This window comes from Cavia porcellus, unplaced genomic scaffold (genome assembly GCF_034190915.1).
Source record: "Cavia porcellus strain 051 isolate PalLab524CR breed Dunkin Hartley unplaced genomic scaffold, mCavPor4.1 scaffold_7, whole genome shotgun sequence".
Taxonomy (NCBI): Eukaryota; Metazoa; Chordata; class Mammalia; order Rodentia; family Caviidae; genus Cavia; species Cavia porcellus.
The window spans coordinates 54,481,438-54,500,735 of record NW_026947490.1 but is presented as its reverse complement, the minus strand read 5'-3'; the positions used below and the strand labels follow the sequence as shown (position 1 = coordinate 54,500,735).

The 19,298-nt window shown below is 37.7% G+C and overlaps 1 protein-coding gene across 3 annotated transcripts in view; it reads right to left on the bottom strand.

The window, feature by feature from the left end:
- The window catches only part of Pou2f1 (POU class 2 homeobox 1), a 173,561-nt gene extending 154,477 nt beyond the window's left edge, over positions 1-19,084 (bottom strand). Inside the window, exon 1 of one of the 3 annotated variants that reach the window (XM_013151222.3) lies at positions 18,984-19,084. In XM_013151222.3, coding sequence (XP_013006676.1) covers positions 18,984-19,044 — 61 coding nt within the window. In that variant the 5' untranslated portion in view covers positions 19,045-19,084. The remainder of the gene's footprint in view (positions 1-18,983) is intronic. The other 2 variants (XM_063253603.1, XM_013151223.3) reach the window with 2 other exon arrangements.
- Between the last annotated feature and the right edge of the window lie 214 nt (positions 19,085-19,298).

Genomic DNA, 19,298 nt, shown 5'->3' with positions numbered 1-19,298 from the left:
CCCTAACCCAACAAGCAGCTCTAGTAATTACCTAAGACTACAGAAAGAAAAAAATAAATAAAATTGAGTTTGTACAGAATAAAACCTACATATAACATCAAATATGGTGCTGATAGTTTTATTTACCATAAAAATTCACTTAGTCTTACACAGCCTATTGTATATCCATAGTATTTTAAAATCAAAGATGCTTTTAAAACTATGAGTATTTAAAAAACTATGGTATTATTTGCTTTTTATGTCTGTAAATTTGTATGACACATTAAAAATTCCTGCACCTGTTCACATTTGCTTGATCCCAAGTTATCAAAGATTTGAAAACAAGAAATACTCTATATAAATTGATAGATGTCAGAGTTTAAGCAAAGTACCCAATAATTTTGCATATACTACCCACTTAATCCTAAATAGAACTATGCAAGAATTTTTTCAGAACATACACACCTGTATATATCATCTATGACTAATACCATTTTCTGAATTTTGTCCTATATGTGTGCAGATAAATTTAGTCTATACAAAGCAAAACATTACAGGCACAATATGTGAATATCATTTCCCAACAAGGCAATTAGTACAATCTTAAAGTTCTTCATTTCCTCTTTGCTTACAAAACCAAGTAATAAGCCATAATATGAAAAATGGCATCCATGCAACATGATAAATGGTAGCTCCTGATTTGGGTTAATTTTACACAAATGATAAGTAAGTAAAGTTATCTATGGAAGAAAGTGTACATCTGATACTTTCATCTGTCTCAGACCAATTAATCAGTTCTCTAGTAGCTAGACTATACCGTGAAATGTGCTCAAATGTTTACTATTTCACCATTGGCACCATAGTGAGAAAGCTAGTTTCAGAAACTTTTTTAATTTGGGTTTATTACCCTATCTGTTTATCATGTGACAGGTTTAACAGCTTTTCAGAATTAGCAAGAGCAAGAGGCTCTTTCTATGACAGAAAACTGGCACAAATATATACTTTCCAAAGGTATTTATTGCCTCTTTGCTTTTTTGCTGTGCACAGTGCCAAAAGATTCATTTATGGTATTACGTTGACTATTACTAGATCATAGTTATCTCTAAAAATATTTTACTATGTAATATATAAATTAGTTTCCAAAATCCTGAAAAAAGTAAAAACAAAAGAATTTCTGCTATAACTGTCTTCCTTAATCAAACTAATATGGGAGCCAACTAAAGTTAGGACAAAAACTAGAATCGCTATCCTTTATTTTAAACTAACTTTCTAGTTACTCTAACTTTTGGAACATTATATAATTTCCTTGTGGCTATTTCCACATATATAAAACAAAAAAGCCCATCTCACAGGGTGGATGTGAAAATTAAATGGTTTAACTTTCTTACCATTTCACCAAAACAGGCATTTTCCAGCTTCTCCATCCTTCTGTTTTTTATATGATCTGAAAAAAGTTTTGTCTTCACAGCAGAGACTCTTAATCAGTGTTCCAATGTTCACAGTCCTTGTTCTTGATTTTATACCTTTTCATACATTTTGACCATTTTTCTATTGGAGTATTTGCCATTTGTTGCTGGTGTCTAAGAGTACTTAATATAAGACAAATTAATTCTCTTTCACATAGGCTAATACTTTCTTGCCATATATTATCCTAACAATTCTATTTGTACCATCTTTTAGGTAGTAGAATCTTAAATATTTTATACAGCTAATATTTTTCCTTTACTGCATGTGGGTTGGTGTCATATCAGAAAGCCCTTCCATCCATTAAACTAAATAAAAATCTAATGTCAATTTCAATTATTGTAAGCTCCTAAATATTGGCTTTAAGCTGACAGGAAACTTTTAACTATGTGTTAAACTGATCACTTCAAAGTACATTGTTATGCAAGGAGCTATGTATTTTTCCTTCTAGCATTTTCAATACCTGCTAGAACGAAAATAAAATGAAAGCTGGAAGTGGGAATATCAAATTTGACTACAATGCTAATAGCACTAAGCCACCAGAACAGTTAAGTAGGTGTATGTACAACTGTGGTATAAACTAAAACTACACCTTGTCTGTAGACAGCACTTTTCAGTATATTTTTACTCTAGTAAAACAGTGAAAACTATACAAGGTAGAACCATCACATTCATTAAAACTGAGAGTTTATTACCTCTTGATAGTATGGGAAACAAGAATATGGCAGTGGCGACTCACAAAAAAATCTAAATTATCCAAGTTCAACTTTTACTTAAGTAGACTCTAACCTAGTGTTGTTTTTCTGTTTGTGGCATACACAATGTTACCAGGGGAGAGTATGCCTGGATTAAGAATAGGAAAAGGAAGCCTAGAACAATTTCTAGAATGCGTTAAGCACTGTTCAGTGCAACATACACTCTAGAAATAAAGTCACTAAGCAACTCTTCTGATTATGATCTGGCTTCTTCTGAAGCCACCATAATGTACTGCTGAATGACCAAGAATTCTAGTCTACCTCATAATTACATTTCTCATAGTAAGTTAACACAAACCGGCATTGTTTCTATTTCTGTCTACTGTGTACTTAGCAAAGTCAGTGAGTCAGTTCCCTTGCACTCCATTATTTGCAGCTATACTGATGAAATCGAGTTTCTGAGAAGCAGATCTGCCAATGAGTTAACCAATGCAGTATTATCTTCAAGACCACAGCTGAAATGGTCAACTAGTCTCCCTGAATAGCATGGTCTCTTATCTCTCTACCTTCAATAAGCACCAAGAAATATATTTTCAAACCCACTGCAGCCCAGTATTTAGTCTGAACATATTACCTGATAGCCCACAATATGCCAACAGCCTTATATAGAGAATAAAACAGATATTTATGGATAATATCTAAAGGATATGTACTGTCTCCATCCTACTTATTCCAAAATCTTTTCTCCTTTCAAATCAGACTATTTGAATAGTCCTCACCAACAACCCATTCACGTTGACTGATGGTGTTCTGCTGTGATGTGTTTGGCCTACTCAGGGGCATTATAAAATCTGCTGGTGTATCTATAATAAGACTACTGTTGATGTTACTTCTTATCCCATTACATAGGGTCTTGTTATAAAATTTATTTCTGACCTCATGTGTAAGGAACTGCTATGCTTTTATTAAAAACAAGTTTGCTTGCTTTCAAGTTTTATGGACATAAATCAGGCTTCTTTTTTCTTTTTTTTTGCATCATCTACAGAGCTTAAGAGAAATATTTGTGCCTCTGGGAGTAAATATTAAAATTTTTATTGGGTCTTTTACTTTACAATTTTTGCTATAGTTTATGAATCACTATAAATCATGTTCAGTTTTTAGGGGAAAGACAAAATGAACAAATAAATACATAGATAATACACCTCAAGTAAAAAAAATTATTATGAGGATTAAGGAAAATAAAGACACATGAGAAATCAAAGAAGAGGAAAGATTTTCACAATATAGTATGTAGACTTAAAAAAATGAAAGCCAGTAAAATTTTCAACTAGTTGGAGAAACATGAGAAGGGGACCTAAGGGGAGAAAAGGAAGAAAAGATCAGAGAATATGCCAATTAATTTTTTATTAATAGAAACTAGACAAACAGTAGTACAAAATGACTGTGTCAACTTAGTCAAACTTAGTTACATGATATTTATACACGTTTATTATTCCACTCAAAATGGTAAAAATAACACATTGATATTTGATAAAGGAAACACTAAAATTATTTAATAAAAATGGACAAAAGGGTATTGCCAGAAAAAACAAGACTGCTACTGTAACCTGTTTCTTATCTGAGCTGTTCTCTCCACCAAATATTAGGGGGAAAAACCTACGTATGCACAAATCTGAATCTACAGACCTCACAGTTCTCTAAGTAACACAACAGACAGTTTAAGTAGATGTTTAAACTCCACAGCACACACACACACACAATCAAGTTCTCGTTGCACAGCTTCTCTCCTTTAACGTCACTTGCACCTTCCCTCACGACCAAGGGACTTTCCGATGCTTCACTGCTCTATGTCAACCATAGTTCACACATACCACTGTTGGCCATCTCCACTCAGAAGTTAAAATACCTTCCTCCTTATTCTCAGCTTCCTTAAATCTGTTGTTTCCCATGTTCCAGAGAATCCCCAAGCTTGCCAAGAGGTTAGACTCTAGTTCAGTCCAGCACTGAAAAGATTTTAGAATAGGTCTTATCAGTTTCAAGTCCTTAGGTAGGACTAAACTAAAGAAACTTACCATTTTTCCGTTCCTTCTTTACCCCCTTTCCCAAGTCTTTAAATAAAAACTTAAAATGACTTTAAAATAAGATAAAAAATTATACTCATTCTAGCTTCTATGCTAAAAGCAACATTTTCTGTGCCAGGACATACTGTGGAACCAGTGTCACAGTTGAACCATCCCTACCCAGGGTCTGTGGCAACTGGCTTCTCCATGAGTAAATGGCTAATAGCCTAAAGGCAGAGCATGGGACGACAAGGGGTAGAATGACCCAAGCTGTACTCTCAAATCTATGCTGCTTCTTGAAACAGCAGTAGAATTAGACTGGGTAAGGGAGATAATTTATACAGGTATTTAAGAAGTCAAAAATTTTCAGGAAAACTGGTAAGTATTGAGAAAAGGCTAAAAACAGTTCCATATATCAAGAAAAATAAGTCACCATTATATATTTGAAAAAAATACAGAAAAAGCAATAAAATTTAAGAAGATGTCTATAGCAAAAACATGAAGTCACGTGTGGTAGTACACACCTGCAATCCCAGCACTCTGGGAGGTTGAGGCAGAAAGATCATGAATTCAAATGCAGCCTTGGCAACTTAAAGATTTAGTTAAGACTTTGTCTCAAAAACATTTTGAAAAGGGCTTGGGACATGTCTCAGGGCAAGGACTCTGGGGTCAATGCTCAGTATCAGGAAAAAAAGGAAAGAAAAGAAAAGAAATAAAAGCAATATTTTTCATCTGTCACCTAAGGAAAAAAATAAAAAGACTGATAACAGTACTGGAGCTACAGTGGAGAAACTAACACTGTTAAATACTGTACATAAAAGTAATAATTTGGTAACATTCTCAAAGACCCAACAACGTGTACAAAAAATTTCACTGTATTTACTCTGTTAAACAAAGTTTATGCGAGGCCACTATTCTGGTCTAGCCTTCTGCTCTAGGCCCTTACAGACCAGAACAAACCAGAATAAAGTCACTTATGCTAAGTGCCACTTAAACTGAACATGAAACACACAAGTCTTCCACAGAACAGGAGACACATTGAAACTAATCAGAACAAGCCTAGTTTACCTGAGCCAACACGAAAAGGAAGTTCCCTAGTTTTAATTCTATGAGGAAAATAACTTTGGACTGACCAATCTGCTTTTTGTACCATTTTTCTGTTTGTTTAAATTAAGCCTTTTTCTGCCTCCAAAGTCTCTCTCTTAGCTCACTGGAAGACTCATTCTATTTTAAAGAATGAGAGGTTCCCTTAATCCAGGATTACAGTTACATCTTTAAATGTTATAATTTTGTCTTGTACCAATTCTTTAATCCTAAAATTCCATTTCTGAGAATTTATCTTTAAAAAATAAAGTGTAAATTGTTAAACAATCAGATAATTTCTGAAGAACTGAAACCTGCAGACATGTCAATATTGTTTAGTACTATAACAATACACAAGGTGAAAATTTTCCCTCTCTCAACTTCATTGGGTCTTTCTGATTAACCAAAGATTCACCTTTGAACACTTATGGGCCACCCTAAATAAATAATTCCATCAACTGTGATGTCATTTTTATCATTAGAAGATATTATACTAAATAAAGTGAAGGAGGGAGAGTGGAAAGAAAAAAAAAGAAAGGAAGGCAAGCAGGCTGGTTTAAAATAACTAGAGGTTACAGCCTGAAAATAAAAACTACTACTTATTTTCATAACTGAGTGAATTCTAAATAATAGGGAGCCATGCAAAACAAACAGAACCATGAAAAATAAACAAGTAAAAAGGCAAAGTGAATGTTAATATTTTTAAATTTATTACAGTAATAGACACATTACTATTCATTGCTCTCAAAATACTCCCCCTTGCTTCCAACACTTATTTCGTTATTTTTGCCATTTTCTGATGTAGTTCTAGAAGTCTTCCTTAAGTGCCTTTATGAGATATGATCAAAAATATTGCAAATGCTGCTGCCAAGTGCCATCCAATGGGAAAGGAAGACTTGTAAAAGCATCACATTGTGTCCTCACTGGATTTTGTATTCACGGAATCCTGCACAGTGCAACTTCTGGCTCTTCCCTAAAGGCAAAATGACGAAGACTTAGGACATCAAGGCAGCCAGGACAGGGCAACTAGAAGATACTCAGGAAAGAAGACCTCCACAACTACTTTAGAAAGTGGCAAGAATGATAAGATAAGTATGTTTGAAGTGAGAAGCAGTCTAGGGGGATTTATAGCAATGTGTCTTTTATTGTAATACATCTTATAAATTTAGGCTTTCACTGCACTTTCAATCACACTGTGTATATGGATACACACTATAAGTCCCTTAAAAATTATGTTGACATGCATAAAGAGACTCATTTCCAGGTGTAAGCATGGATGTATATATGCATTTTTAATGTGGGTATGTACATCTGCATATACACAGGAACAAATTCCAGGAAATAGGTTCAATAACTGAGCCAGTGTCATACTGCTTATAGCAGTACACCTATGAAGATATGATTCCAGCATTTAGGAGATGGCACTCTCCCATAGTCTAAATCCTCTAAAATCTTAGCATGATTTCTTCCAGCAATACTCATAAAATGAATTCATTTTTCTCAGGCCACAATGATGTTTAAGATGTCTCACCACATCAGAGATTTGTCAACAATTCCTTTCCAACAGTGGCTGGCACATGAATGTATGCATATAAGAGTTTGCCAAAACAGAATTCTCCTTGGCTGAGAGCATGAGGGGTATGAAGGGGGACTCACAAATGTAGCTTATGGGAAAAATTTTGGGGACAAACAACACAGCAACTAAACGGGGGCATATGACATGATTAAATAGGATGTATACACGAGTGGGAACCAATACCATTAAATGGCTGACTTCTCATCAGAAACATGATCAACTGTCATGTTTCCTCAACTGGAAACTACACTCCTGGTTTAAAAACATCTTGGTGCAGTGAGGGTGGGGGAAGTAAAAGGTGGTAAATAAATTTTTTTTTTGCATGATTTGCTTGCATATGACTTTTAACCACAAGGTATCTGTGATACATTAAATTACTATGCTTTAATTTCCTAATTCCTTAATTCCCTTAATTTCATCAACTGGATCAGAAAAATTAAATGATGCCCAAATGAAAATTACCCAAATATTAACACCTGTAATTCTTAACAGAAATCCAAAATATGCAGGATCTGAGGTGTATCAGGACCAATTTGTATAACAATAGCTTCAAAACATGTTTATAGTCAGCATCTGGAAACATCTGAAAGCTAAATTAATATTAGATTTGGTAATCAACTGTTCATTTCTCCAAATTACAAGAGAGAAATAAAGAAGCACAATCAATTCTATACCATACAGCCTGGACCTGTGCAAGAGCACTGAAGATAAACTCAATTTATATGCAGACCCCAAAGTGGAAGTTTTGCAAGTCTCCAACTTTAGATATATTGTCATTCAACTGGCTTGAAGCAGAAGTTAATGGTTAAGAGTAATGTTCCTAACTGCCTACTCCCATAATGAAAACAGGTCAGAGAACACAGGTTATGCTGCCTCTTTAAGCTTCAATTTCTTCATCAGAAAGATGCAGATGATACAGTACACACTCCCTTGGGGTCACTGTGACTAATCTCAGTCCATGTAAACCATTTAGTAAGGTAACTGACACAAAGACTTGATAAATGTTATTATTCATGTTCTTAGAAATCAATGCATTTATTGGAAAATTTGGAATCTCATCACAAATTTTGACTATGATCTGGTCAGTAAAAAGTAAAAGAGCATGAAAACAGCCTCATAATTTGAAAATCACATTTAGCTTTTAAGCTAAATTTTACTCTTCCTGAACCAACTGTGCTAAATTTCAGTTCTTTGAAAGTACCGTTTTTGTGTGTGTGTGTGTGTGTGTGTGTGTGTGTGTGTGTGTTTCTCCTTGTTCAGAACATTTTTAATTCCACTCCCATTCCCTGACTTGGATTGAGTAGTTCCTACTCATCCTTTATTTCCCAATAACTATTACTTCCCAAATCCTCTTATCCAGATTAGGGTACCCTACCTACCTTATGATCCCTAGCTGCTCTCAATCTCCCATATTTTACTCATTCAACTATGAACAGTGTTATTTAATGTATGATTTCCCCCCAAAGACTGTAAACTTTCAGAAGCAGAGCCAGTAACTATATAATTTCAATGAATTATCTCTCTACAGTGCTAGATGCATGGCAAAGAGTAAAAGAAGCTCTATAAATACTTGCTGAATTAAATAAAAGCAGAAAGACCAGTCAGACTGGTTAATTATAACCAAGTTCATAAGTTAAGTACAATTCTTGGTAAATTTATGCCCTTTTTTATTCACATTCTAGGAGGATGTTTCAAATTTAAAGTCTAAATTCCATCTTTCATTTCTACTCACTGTATTAAGATTTAGCTATGTTGTGAAGGTACTTTCAAGCTTCTTATACTCTATTTAAAATAGTACTGTTTCAGTACTATTTAAAATAGTACTGAAAAGCCAAGAGGCTAATAAAATATCTGTCATGCTTAATGGACTTCATTCAGAAGACGTTTTTGAAGAATTCCATTCCTTAGAAAAAGAAAAACATTTTTAAAGAAAAAAAAAAAAACATGAAAGTTAATCATCTAGTCCAAAACACATCTTATCAGTGAAAACTGACTCGGTTAGAAAGTGATTTGCCGGCTGGGTGTGATGGTGCACACCTGTAATCCAAGCATTCCAGAATTAAAGCATCAGCATGAGTTCAAAGCCAGCATGAACTACACAGAGAGACCCTGTCTCAAAACAACAACAACAACAAGTGATTCGTTTGGGATAGAAAAGCTAGGTAATCTTTGAAAGGAAATAAATAAATAGGTCCCTTTGTGAGTCTGTCTTTCCATATGGAATATTGGGGTGAGGGTGGGTGGGGTGGAGAATTCAAACCCACAGCCTTCCACATGCCAGGCAAGTGCTCCACCAAAGAGTTACGCTCACAACCAGTTTTTCTGGTGCAATATGGTTTAAAGTACTCTAAGCAATCAACAATTTTGGGAGGCAACAAGTAATCATTTAATTCTATTGGATAATCCGTAAAACTCTGTAAAACAGGGATTTAAAAATTTCTACTGTAATAGAAATTCAAGTGAGGCCTGAGTCTTCTCATGCTTCCATAGGTAATTATTAGCCTAACAAAGATTGAGAACCACTACTTTAATCAATCAAGTGCTATTTGCTAAATGCCTACGCTGTCCCTCACAGTATGTTTCTGCTCTCAAGCTCTTATGAGACAAGATTTATATAATCAATTATGGAAGAAAATAAGGCTGTGCATAATGAAGTGCTAAATAAGCACATATTAAGTACTAAAACCAGAGAAAGTGCAACAGGACATCAGGCTTGAAATCTGGCTATTAATGGAGACAAAGTATAGATAAAAGGGTCCCTGAAAGCTCTCAGAGCTACTGTGGAAAGTACAGAGAATGTTTCCCTGCTTCTACATCAGATTTTAATCTAAGCAGTTCCACTTTTAACCTTAAGTAATAACATTAGAGTTTTGTTTTGTTTTGCTTTTTGAGACAAGGTCTCACAGTAGCTACACAGTAGCTCAGGGTGGTCCCAAACTCATTATGTAGCCCAGGCTGGCCCTGAATTTGTAGCAATCCTCCTGCCTCAGCCTCCTGAGTGCTAGGATTACAGGTTGAGTCACCACACCTAGAAGCACCAAAGAGTTTTAAAGGAGTTAAATTTGGGAATGGGATGTAGTTCGGTGCAAGGATATAATAGTTCAGTGGCTCAAGTTGCCTGCCTGGCAAGCACAAATTCGTGAGTTCAATCCCTAGTACCAAAAAAAAAAAAAAAAAAAGAATGCTTGCTTAACATGTGTAGGCCTGGGGTTTGATCCTCTACATCAAAAGCCAAACAAAACAACAAAAAGTGAATCAATCTTAAAATAAAAAATTCACAAAGTAATGGCCTAAAGTTACACAGCCAATAAATGACATAGAACCCAGGCCTTTCACCTTTCAGAGTCCTCTTCAGAGGCTACAACATTCTTAGGCCAAGACAGTGTTGAGTATAGCTTCTCAGAATGTCCCTAACACTTGGGCCAAAACACTAGGCTCACCTAGAGGTCACATGGTATCTTGGGGGGGGGGGCGCATAGGAAATACGGAGAAAAACTCAGATAAGCATCAAGATAAAACACAGTCACCCTCCCAAAGCAGGTCTTTAAATTTTAAGACTATTCTAAAAATTAAAGTCCAGTAAAAGAAATGTTGTATTTGTAGTGAGTCCATTAGGGGATTTCCTTGGTGGAATCACTGAGTCATACTATTTAAAAAGAAGCCAGAGATAAAGCAGGAGTGAAAGCTACACAATAGACTGCCCTAAAACCCAGGGCAAGTTTACATTTGCTTAGAGTGACACTTTCACGATATAAAGTTTTCAGAAGACTACTAAAAACATACATTCCTTTTACTAGAATGCTGGCTATGGACAGAAATGGTTAGGTATCCAGTAAGGTATCCATAGAATCCATCAGCTCTAAAGCCTTTCCTCTACCGCAGCACAAGCCTGCTGATTTTACTCTTGTGCTCATGTAAGAAAAACTATTACGGTACTTTAAAGATGTTTCTGCTATCCATTTTGTTACTCCCCACAGCATCCCTCTAACACTGGAATTATCACCACTTTATTGTTAACAGAAATAACCACAGAAATCAGTGCCAAAGCCAAAATGAGATGTCAAGAATTTACAATGTTCAGAGTAGCTCAGTCCGTATACATAGTGACATGTGCATACATCTCCTCTATTATATACATGTTTATAACACAGTTAATTTACTAAAATATTTTCAATTTTTGCAAGGAACTTAAAACCTAGTAAGACCCATGCAATCATGTCTCCAACAACATGTTTAAAATTGGATCTTAGCCTTTCTTCTAATGGCTTCCTCTCCTAATTTTTTACAGCTATCTGTTCATAACACACATCTCTGGATAACCCAAGCACAAAACCTTAGTCTCCCCTCAGATGCTTCTTAGCTATTATAGTAAACAATTTAAAGCAGGGCTTTGATCAGAGCATAGTCCAGAACAACACACAACTTAATGACTTTCTATTGCCTAGCAAATGAAATCCAAACTCAGACCATCAGAGATTCTGAGTGCTCCATAGGCACCTTTGCCATTCTGCAACACACTCAGTGCTTTTTAAATCACATATATATACTTGAGAAAATAACTTAATCCGAGCTTTATTTTACTCAACTATAAAATGGGTATAGTAATAAAAAATCATTAAAAAAGTAAAATGGGTATAATAATACTTGCCTGGAAAGTCTGAGGCAATGAAAATGAAAGAACTCCTATAAACTTCAAGGCACTATAAATCACACACATCATCATTATGTCATAGTTATGGTAATTTTATTTATATCTTCCTTGCTCCAGAAAGGAACAGACGTAGAGGTAGCTCACATAAAACATGAAATAACAACATTCAAAATGGAAGCAATAAAAGAAATTCAGCTGGGTGTGGTGATGCACGCCCACAATCCCAGCATTTGGAAGGCTGAGGCAGGAAGACTTCTTTGAGTTCCAGGCTAGCCTGAACTGCACAGTGAAACCCTGTCTCAAAAAGGCAAAAAAAAAAAAAAAAAAAAAAAAAAAAAAATCTAAAAATATAAAATGGAAATAGGACTGCAAATCATAAATATCTATGTCTTTGCTTCCTTGGAGGTTAATAATGTGACCTAAACACTGTATTTGATTTAAAAAGAAAACCAAGTCATTAGATAACTCTGTGTCCACACATTCTTAATGCAAAAGCCAGGCAGGCATTTCCCAACAGTCTTTTTTTCCAAGTTAAGTAATTGGACAATGTCCTCAACATCTTACTTATGTCATTACTGAACCAAAAACCTCTTTGTTTTCGGGGGGAGGGGGGTTGTTTTGTTTTGTTTTAGTACAGGGGTTTGGGGGGGGTGTCAAACCCATGACCTTGTGCTTGCCAAACTGACACGCCACTGAGCGAAACCCCCAGGCCCCCAAAATCTCTTGTAATCAGGTAATTAAATTGCTTTACTGTATTTATAACTCTGTAGCACTTATAACAATTAGTCAATAAACCAAGTCTATCAATCTGCAAGAACTGGTTTCTCTAGATCAAACCTCTCCCAATTGAAACTGATCCTGTACAATTCCACATTAATCCTAAAATATCACTTTTTATCCTATCAGTCCTTAGTTCACCCACCCCACCCCCCAGCTTCAGAGCACAGAAAACAAAAGCCTCATTCCTCACTATTCAGGACAACACTGACCACAGTTTCCCCTGCAATGGCCTTCTGTCTTCCTATCCTTCTAAATTCTTGTGGTCTTCCAAAACCCTGCTTAAAAGATCTCACATTTTACTTAAAGCATTCTCTGGCTTGCAGTAATCTGGTAAAGGGAGGGAAAGGAGTGTACGCGGAGACTAAATGAAGTCTGAAACTCTTTGTAGAGTTTGTTTAGCATCAGGAAGCCCTGGGTATCATACCAAGCAAGAAAAGAACAAGGAGAGGGGAAGGGAGGGAGAAGGAGGAGGAGGAGGAAGAAGAGGAGAAAGAGAAGGACGAGGAGGAGAACAGGAAGAAGGACATACAGACAGACTTGTGTTCTTTTTTTCTCCTGGTAGGCAAAAGCTCTAGGATATATTTTGTTGGAATTACTTTTCAGCTATATATTCTATGTGGCTTTGGTTAATTCAAACCCAGATACACTCCGATCTCTTCTGATACTCATTAGCTGTTATTTTTTTCAGGTACTGGTATTTTAATTTGTAATTATATACACTGTTTTTAATTAAAATTTTCCCTGCTTTTTAAAACTTCTCTACAGCAGTCTTGTGTTTTCTTGATAGCCCCATAGACTGGCAAAGAAATAGATACTTTTTTATAAGTCAAGAAATGTTTAAGGTAACTTTTTAAAGATGCAGTATGAATCAGAAAAAAAGAGACAACTTGTTTTCCATTAAGCATTAAAATAAGTGTACTAAAGTAAAACATCTAGGTCACATTTCTCTTTAAAAGTATGTTCAGTTATAGGCATCAGTACTCTATTACTTAACATGACCACATGTTAAAACATGAAAGAATCTTGTAATATATACAATATAATTTTTATACAACAGTTTTTCCTCTTATATTTTCTATTGTAAAGAGAAAGCTCACTGGGGAAAAGGGTTGCTTACTTAATGTGCTTTTCACACTGTCTCTTTTAAAAAGTTAGTATAAAAGTCCTCTCTAAATAAATACTCAATTTCCTAAAGAGTCAAAAGAGAGTCTGACAAATCTAGAGGTTTGCTGATTCTTCTTTTGTTCAATTACATACCAGTTCTATCAGCAAAATTCAGGCACGTTGAAAGTTTTAGAGTCTGCTTAAAAAGAAAGGAAGAAAAAAATAGGAAAAGGAAAGAGTCATATCCATCACTGGTTGCTAAGTATACAAAAATACGCTATCAATGCTCAATAAATCAGCATCCTACAGCAAAAACATACGGAACACTGTAAACAACATTCACAGCATGTAAAGAACTTCTTCAAATCAGAGGTGTTGAAACTCAAAACAATTTTTATATTCCAAATTCTAAACACACTATAAATGGATCGATAAGTCAGGCAATAGCTCCACTCATGCTATTTTTGTTGCCAATGCTATTACTATTCAAAGAGCACATAAGAGCATATTATTAGTTTAGAACATACTTATTAGTTTAGATCATAGTAAGAAATACTTCAGTACAAAGAAACTGATTTAAAACCCAATTATTCAATTATTTTTACTCAAAGATTATGTCAATAATGTGCAAAAAACATTCAGCAAAAAATGCATAAAGAAACTGCTATTCTCTATGAATAGCTGCCTTTTAACTATTCAAAATATAATTTGTATCACCTACACAATATATAGTAAAGTCAGAAAATAAGTAAAATTCTGGACCACAGAGTTTGCTTAAGAAATGAAAAGAAAGAAAGACAGCAGACAAAAAAGAATTCAAGGACACAGAAATTCAAACAATGTATGTACATTAATTTGCAACTCTAATTTCTAATATAATATCTACTTGAAGTAGGTAAGTATGTTTGCTCAGGCATTTAGTATTCAAGGAGATGTCAGAAAGAGTATGGGTGAACCAAAAGGAACGGTATGACCATTCGGTTCGCTTAACAATTTTTCGAATAGTTCTAAATGCAATCACTTCCATTGGGAAAAATACATCACTACTGTTTGCCAAAACTGTGTAACAGAACCAATATTGATATATAAAAGCAAATTAATGGCAGCTGCACATGATTATTTTTAGTAGGGGTTAAAATGCAAACATTAGGACTGTGAGTTTTAAATATAAATAAAAAGCAAAATTTAAAAAAATAAGGTAGCCAGAGATATAGTTCTGTGGCTTAAGCACCTGCCTGGCAAGCGCAAGGTCCTAAGTTTGATTCCTGTTACAAAAAAAAAAAAAAATCACCACTACATGATAGTCTTATAGTACAAAGGAATATATAATTCATATTTCATATTGTACTATATGCTATTATATACAGTACAAAGGAATCATATGCACGAAAGTGAATGACCAATTCAAAAAGCACACAATTGAAATTCCAGAGTTGAGATAATTTTATGGAGAACACTTTTGAAAAAAAATTCAAATTTTCTATTTTGTCCTTTTAGAACCACCTGCCTAAGGCATTCAGGGTTCTATTAAACATCTCTGGTGGCTTTGTGAGAACAATTTGACCTTCTGATCCGTAAAGCTACTAAGAAATCTATTGACCAGGAGAATGACAGATTAACAACTATGTAAATGTAAGTAGCAATGAGACATTTTATTTCTTCTGCTTTATGCTACCTATTGATACAGACAATACTAAATTTAAAATGTGGCATACAACACACATTTAAACCTAAGTAATAACAATGTTTATTTCTTCTTTGCCTACTGGTACCTTTGACAATGATAAAATGCAAAGAATTAGAAGCTAATTTGGAGGAAGAAGTGAAAAATTACTTTTACAGCAACAGCATGGAAGCAGAACAGTCTTTTGGAAATTAAAAACATTTGGTCAACTGTCATATAAATGTCTGAGACCTTAATTCAAAAGCACCAGGTGGGGCAAATTAGGAAAGAAGTACCAATATATTATCTAGAAACGTGGTGGAAGCCACTTGACACATGCAAAAAGGAGACAGGCTAAATTTATTGAAGGCTCAAAAATAACCTAAAACACTTTACCAAGTGTGGCTCACAAATTAGGGTTAGGAATAAGGCACAGCAATGCTATAACATTCCCAGAGCACCTTAAAGTTAAACTGGCTAAAATAGGATGAGAAATGACTAAGAAAATCTAACATGCCAAAAATTGTAAGTGTGAAGGAACAGCAATGTAGTTTAGCAGCACAGCACCTCTCTGGCAAACATGAGGTCCTAAGTTCTATTATCAGTACAAAAAAAAAAAAATCTATATCTATCGATCTATTTATAGATACAGATAGATACGTGGGATCCCTGCCTTACAATAGGACAATTCTAAGAATCAAAACAAAATACACCAATTTGTTCACACTAATTTAAGACAAATCCCCCCAAAATTCTGGATTATGTCTTTAAAAACTATTTTCAAAGTACATACCTTTATATAAGTACTTCACCTTTTATGAAACAGTATGATTTCAACATTAAAAAACATACTGTCCTCCACTCTCTTCCACTTAGCTTTATTAAAACAGGATCTAAAGCAAAGGTCTCCGCATTATCCTGAGCTATGTTTTGATTAAGAAACTTGTAAGAGTTCAGGGGATCCCAACAAATCTATCTAAAATATGCATGTGGTGGGTCCCTTCTTGATTGTCCTTATTTAAGATCCATACTCCCTCCCTTTGAGAATAAGAGGAAATGAATTTTTACTATAGCATAAAAAGCCAATCAAAACATAAAGCCAGTTAACAATGCCCATCCTTTTCCTGTATTATAAACCTTTAACAGAGAAATTAAGTTTGTTGCTGGAAATCTGATTTTTAAAATACAATGTAAATCTTATCATCTTGGATAAAATAGCTACAAGCCTCAGTAGTGGTTAAATTGCAGCTATAAAGGAAATTGTCCCGAGATAAATGGTTTCCCTATGAGAAGGCTCCATTGCTACACTTCACCTAAGGACAATAAATCAAATTAACTGCACCTTGTCCTCCATCCAATGACATCATAAGTTTGACCACATCTTGGAAATCAGGTGCAAAAACATGAGATTTAAAGCACAAAATTATATTAATGCTTTTTTGTTCACCAACCTCATGCTTCAGGTCTCTGAAGCAGTCACTCACCTGAACAGTCTGATGAAATGCTACACAATTTTTTTTCCTGCTGCTTTGCTTTCAGGGTCTACCTATTGGATGTGCAAGAGGCGGGGAAAATGCTAAGAACTGGTACTTTAAATTAGCTTGCTTTTTGTCCATGAAATCTAGAAATCTGTTTCAAATTAAAGTGAAGACTAATATTCCACAGAATATGTATCTAGCTATTCTCCATAAAGTGGCTTAAATAATTTCAAAGGTTAGGCACATTAGTGTGGTGCTAAACATCATTCCTTGAATACTCTCTTCAAAAGGCAACACAACTGGAGAAAACAAAATTGTAACTACAGAAAATAAAAATACTAAAGAACTCTTTCCCACAGAAAAGACCAAAAATCAAAAACTGTTTTCTCTAAAGAGTAAAAGTTAATATGCCTTTCACAGACCAATCACCTTAAGTTTAGGTACAATGTGAAATAAACTCTAACAACTGAATGCAGAGGGGTGGGTGTGCTGGGAGAAAAGTAAGTTCCAAGATCAGGACAGACACGATGCACGTTGTTTATTCTTCTGTTTTCACTCATTTAACCATGACATAAAACAGTCAAAAGAAAACAACCCCATTTCTGTGTTCAGGAGTGCTACCATTAAAATAAGCAAGTCTGTGACAGTGCTAGCACAAAATATCAGCCTCACTTAAAATTAGAATGCAAAGGTTGGAAAGGGATCAGCACTGAGAAATTATGAAAAGTGCTGTTAACTGGAATTTCTAAAATACCCAGCCACTTACAACTCCTGGGGAGGGAGGGATGTATTGGCTTTACAAAGACTTCAGATCTTTACAAAAACCCTGAAAGTGTTCAACTTGGTGGTGGTGGTGGGGACTATCCCCATAACAAAATGATCTGTTTGTAATAAACCAAAATAGAATTCACAGCCTCTGAACATAAGAAATAAGCGTTTTTGTTTTTTTTTTTTTCCTAAGGCCCCACATTACTGCAAACTGTTAAGAAAATCTTTTTAAGAGAAAACAAGCCACTGCAGAGTTGATGCTTAGCTGGAAGCTGTTTTAATGCTGGAAAGGCCCCAGGGGGGTGTGTTTTGCCCGCGGAGGAGGGGAAGCCTGTGGCAGTTGGAGGGGGAGTCATTTTGGTTATTAGTAAATAAATCAAGCAGCAGAGAACACGAGGCCTAGGCAACTCCAGAAGCAGCCCAGGCCTAGCTCCCTCTTCTCTTCCCAGCACAGGCTGGGTTTGATCTCAGAGCCTTGTGGATTGCCAAGAAAGAAAAAAAAAAAAAAAAAAAGAATCATATCGAACCACAAAAGCACATGGGGCGAATGTAAAATATAAACACGGCGTTGGGCTGTGAGTGGCTGTTATTAAAGATCTGAATTACTAAACATGAGAGGCGGGGAAAGCCAGGCGGCCATTTCAATAATATAAACCTCCCCGAATTAGACATTATTCAAATGAGAAGAGGTCCCGCTCCGCGGAGTGGCGAAGGCGCAGCTAGCAGCCGCCAAGAAGGGACCAGCGCTGAGCCGGGGAAGGGACCGAGCACCGGGCCACCCGCCCCCCCAGCAGCACAGGAGACCCCGACACTAGGGTCAACCTCGCCGAGGCTCCACGAGAGAGGCCTCGGGCGCGGCCGGGGTTCGCAGTGAGGTCTCCGCGGACCGCCAGCGCGTCTGTCCGTCCGTCCGTCCGTCCCTATAGAGGGAGAGAAGGGGACAGGGGAGGGGCGGGGGCGATCCGACCACGCCGCCACCTCCGACCCAACGCTCCCTCCCGACGCCGCGGCGCGGGGGACCCAAGCTCTTCGGGATGCACAGGGACTAGGACCCTCTGAGGGGAACTTTCCCGGGCGCCACCCCCATGGGGGTGCGTGGACCTCTACCCTGCTGCCTCGGGACCCCTGCGGCGCCTGCCCCCAGCCCCACCTCGGGCACAGGCCCTACTCAGGTCCGGCCGCCGCCTGGGGTTCCCCCGGGGCGCGGCCGGGGTGCGGGGGCCGTGACCCCCCGGCTCGCGGGTGCCCGGGTCTGCCCAGCCGGCATTGTGCCCGCCGCCCCTCCACGCCCCCGACCCGGCCCCCGCCCGCGCCCGACCGCTATGAATATGGAAAGCGTCTTTATTGTCCTCTCCCGGCCCGGACCCGCGGGCGCTCGCACTCGGGCTCGGGCTCGGCGGCGGGGAGGAGGAGGGCCGGGCCGGCCGGCGGGGTGGGCCGGGGGCGGGCGCGGGCCGCGGCCCCTCGGCCCCGGGTCTCCCCCTCCGCCCGGCCGCGGCGAGCCGCTTTCCCCCTCCGCTCGGCGCCCGGCGGGGGCTCCGCGCTCCCCTGGCCCCCCATCTTCCCGCCGTTAATTATAATAATCCTGAGTACTAATAAATTATGCTAAGTCGCGGGGGGGGCCGGCAGCGGGAGCCTGGGTTGAGTATGAATATGAATATGTAAAATGCTGTAATGATTACCTGCTGCTGCAGCCGCCGCGGCTGAACTCTCATCTTGACTCGCTGCTCCTCCGTCCGCCATTTTGAATATTTTAACCAAAATCGCCCAGTCGATAAACCCTCCCTCGCTCCCGCTCCCCTCCCCCCTCCTCTCCGCCCCCTCCCGGTTCCCGCCTCTCTCCCAGGCGCACGACAGGGGGCGCGCGAGGCCGGAGCTGTTCGCTGCCGGCCCCCTCAGAAGAGCTCCACCCCCTCGTGCGAGGTGCGCACGCGCGCCAGTGTCGCGGCGCCCTTGGGGAGCTGAGAGGCGCTCCGCCCGCCAGTCCGCCTTAGGTT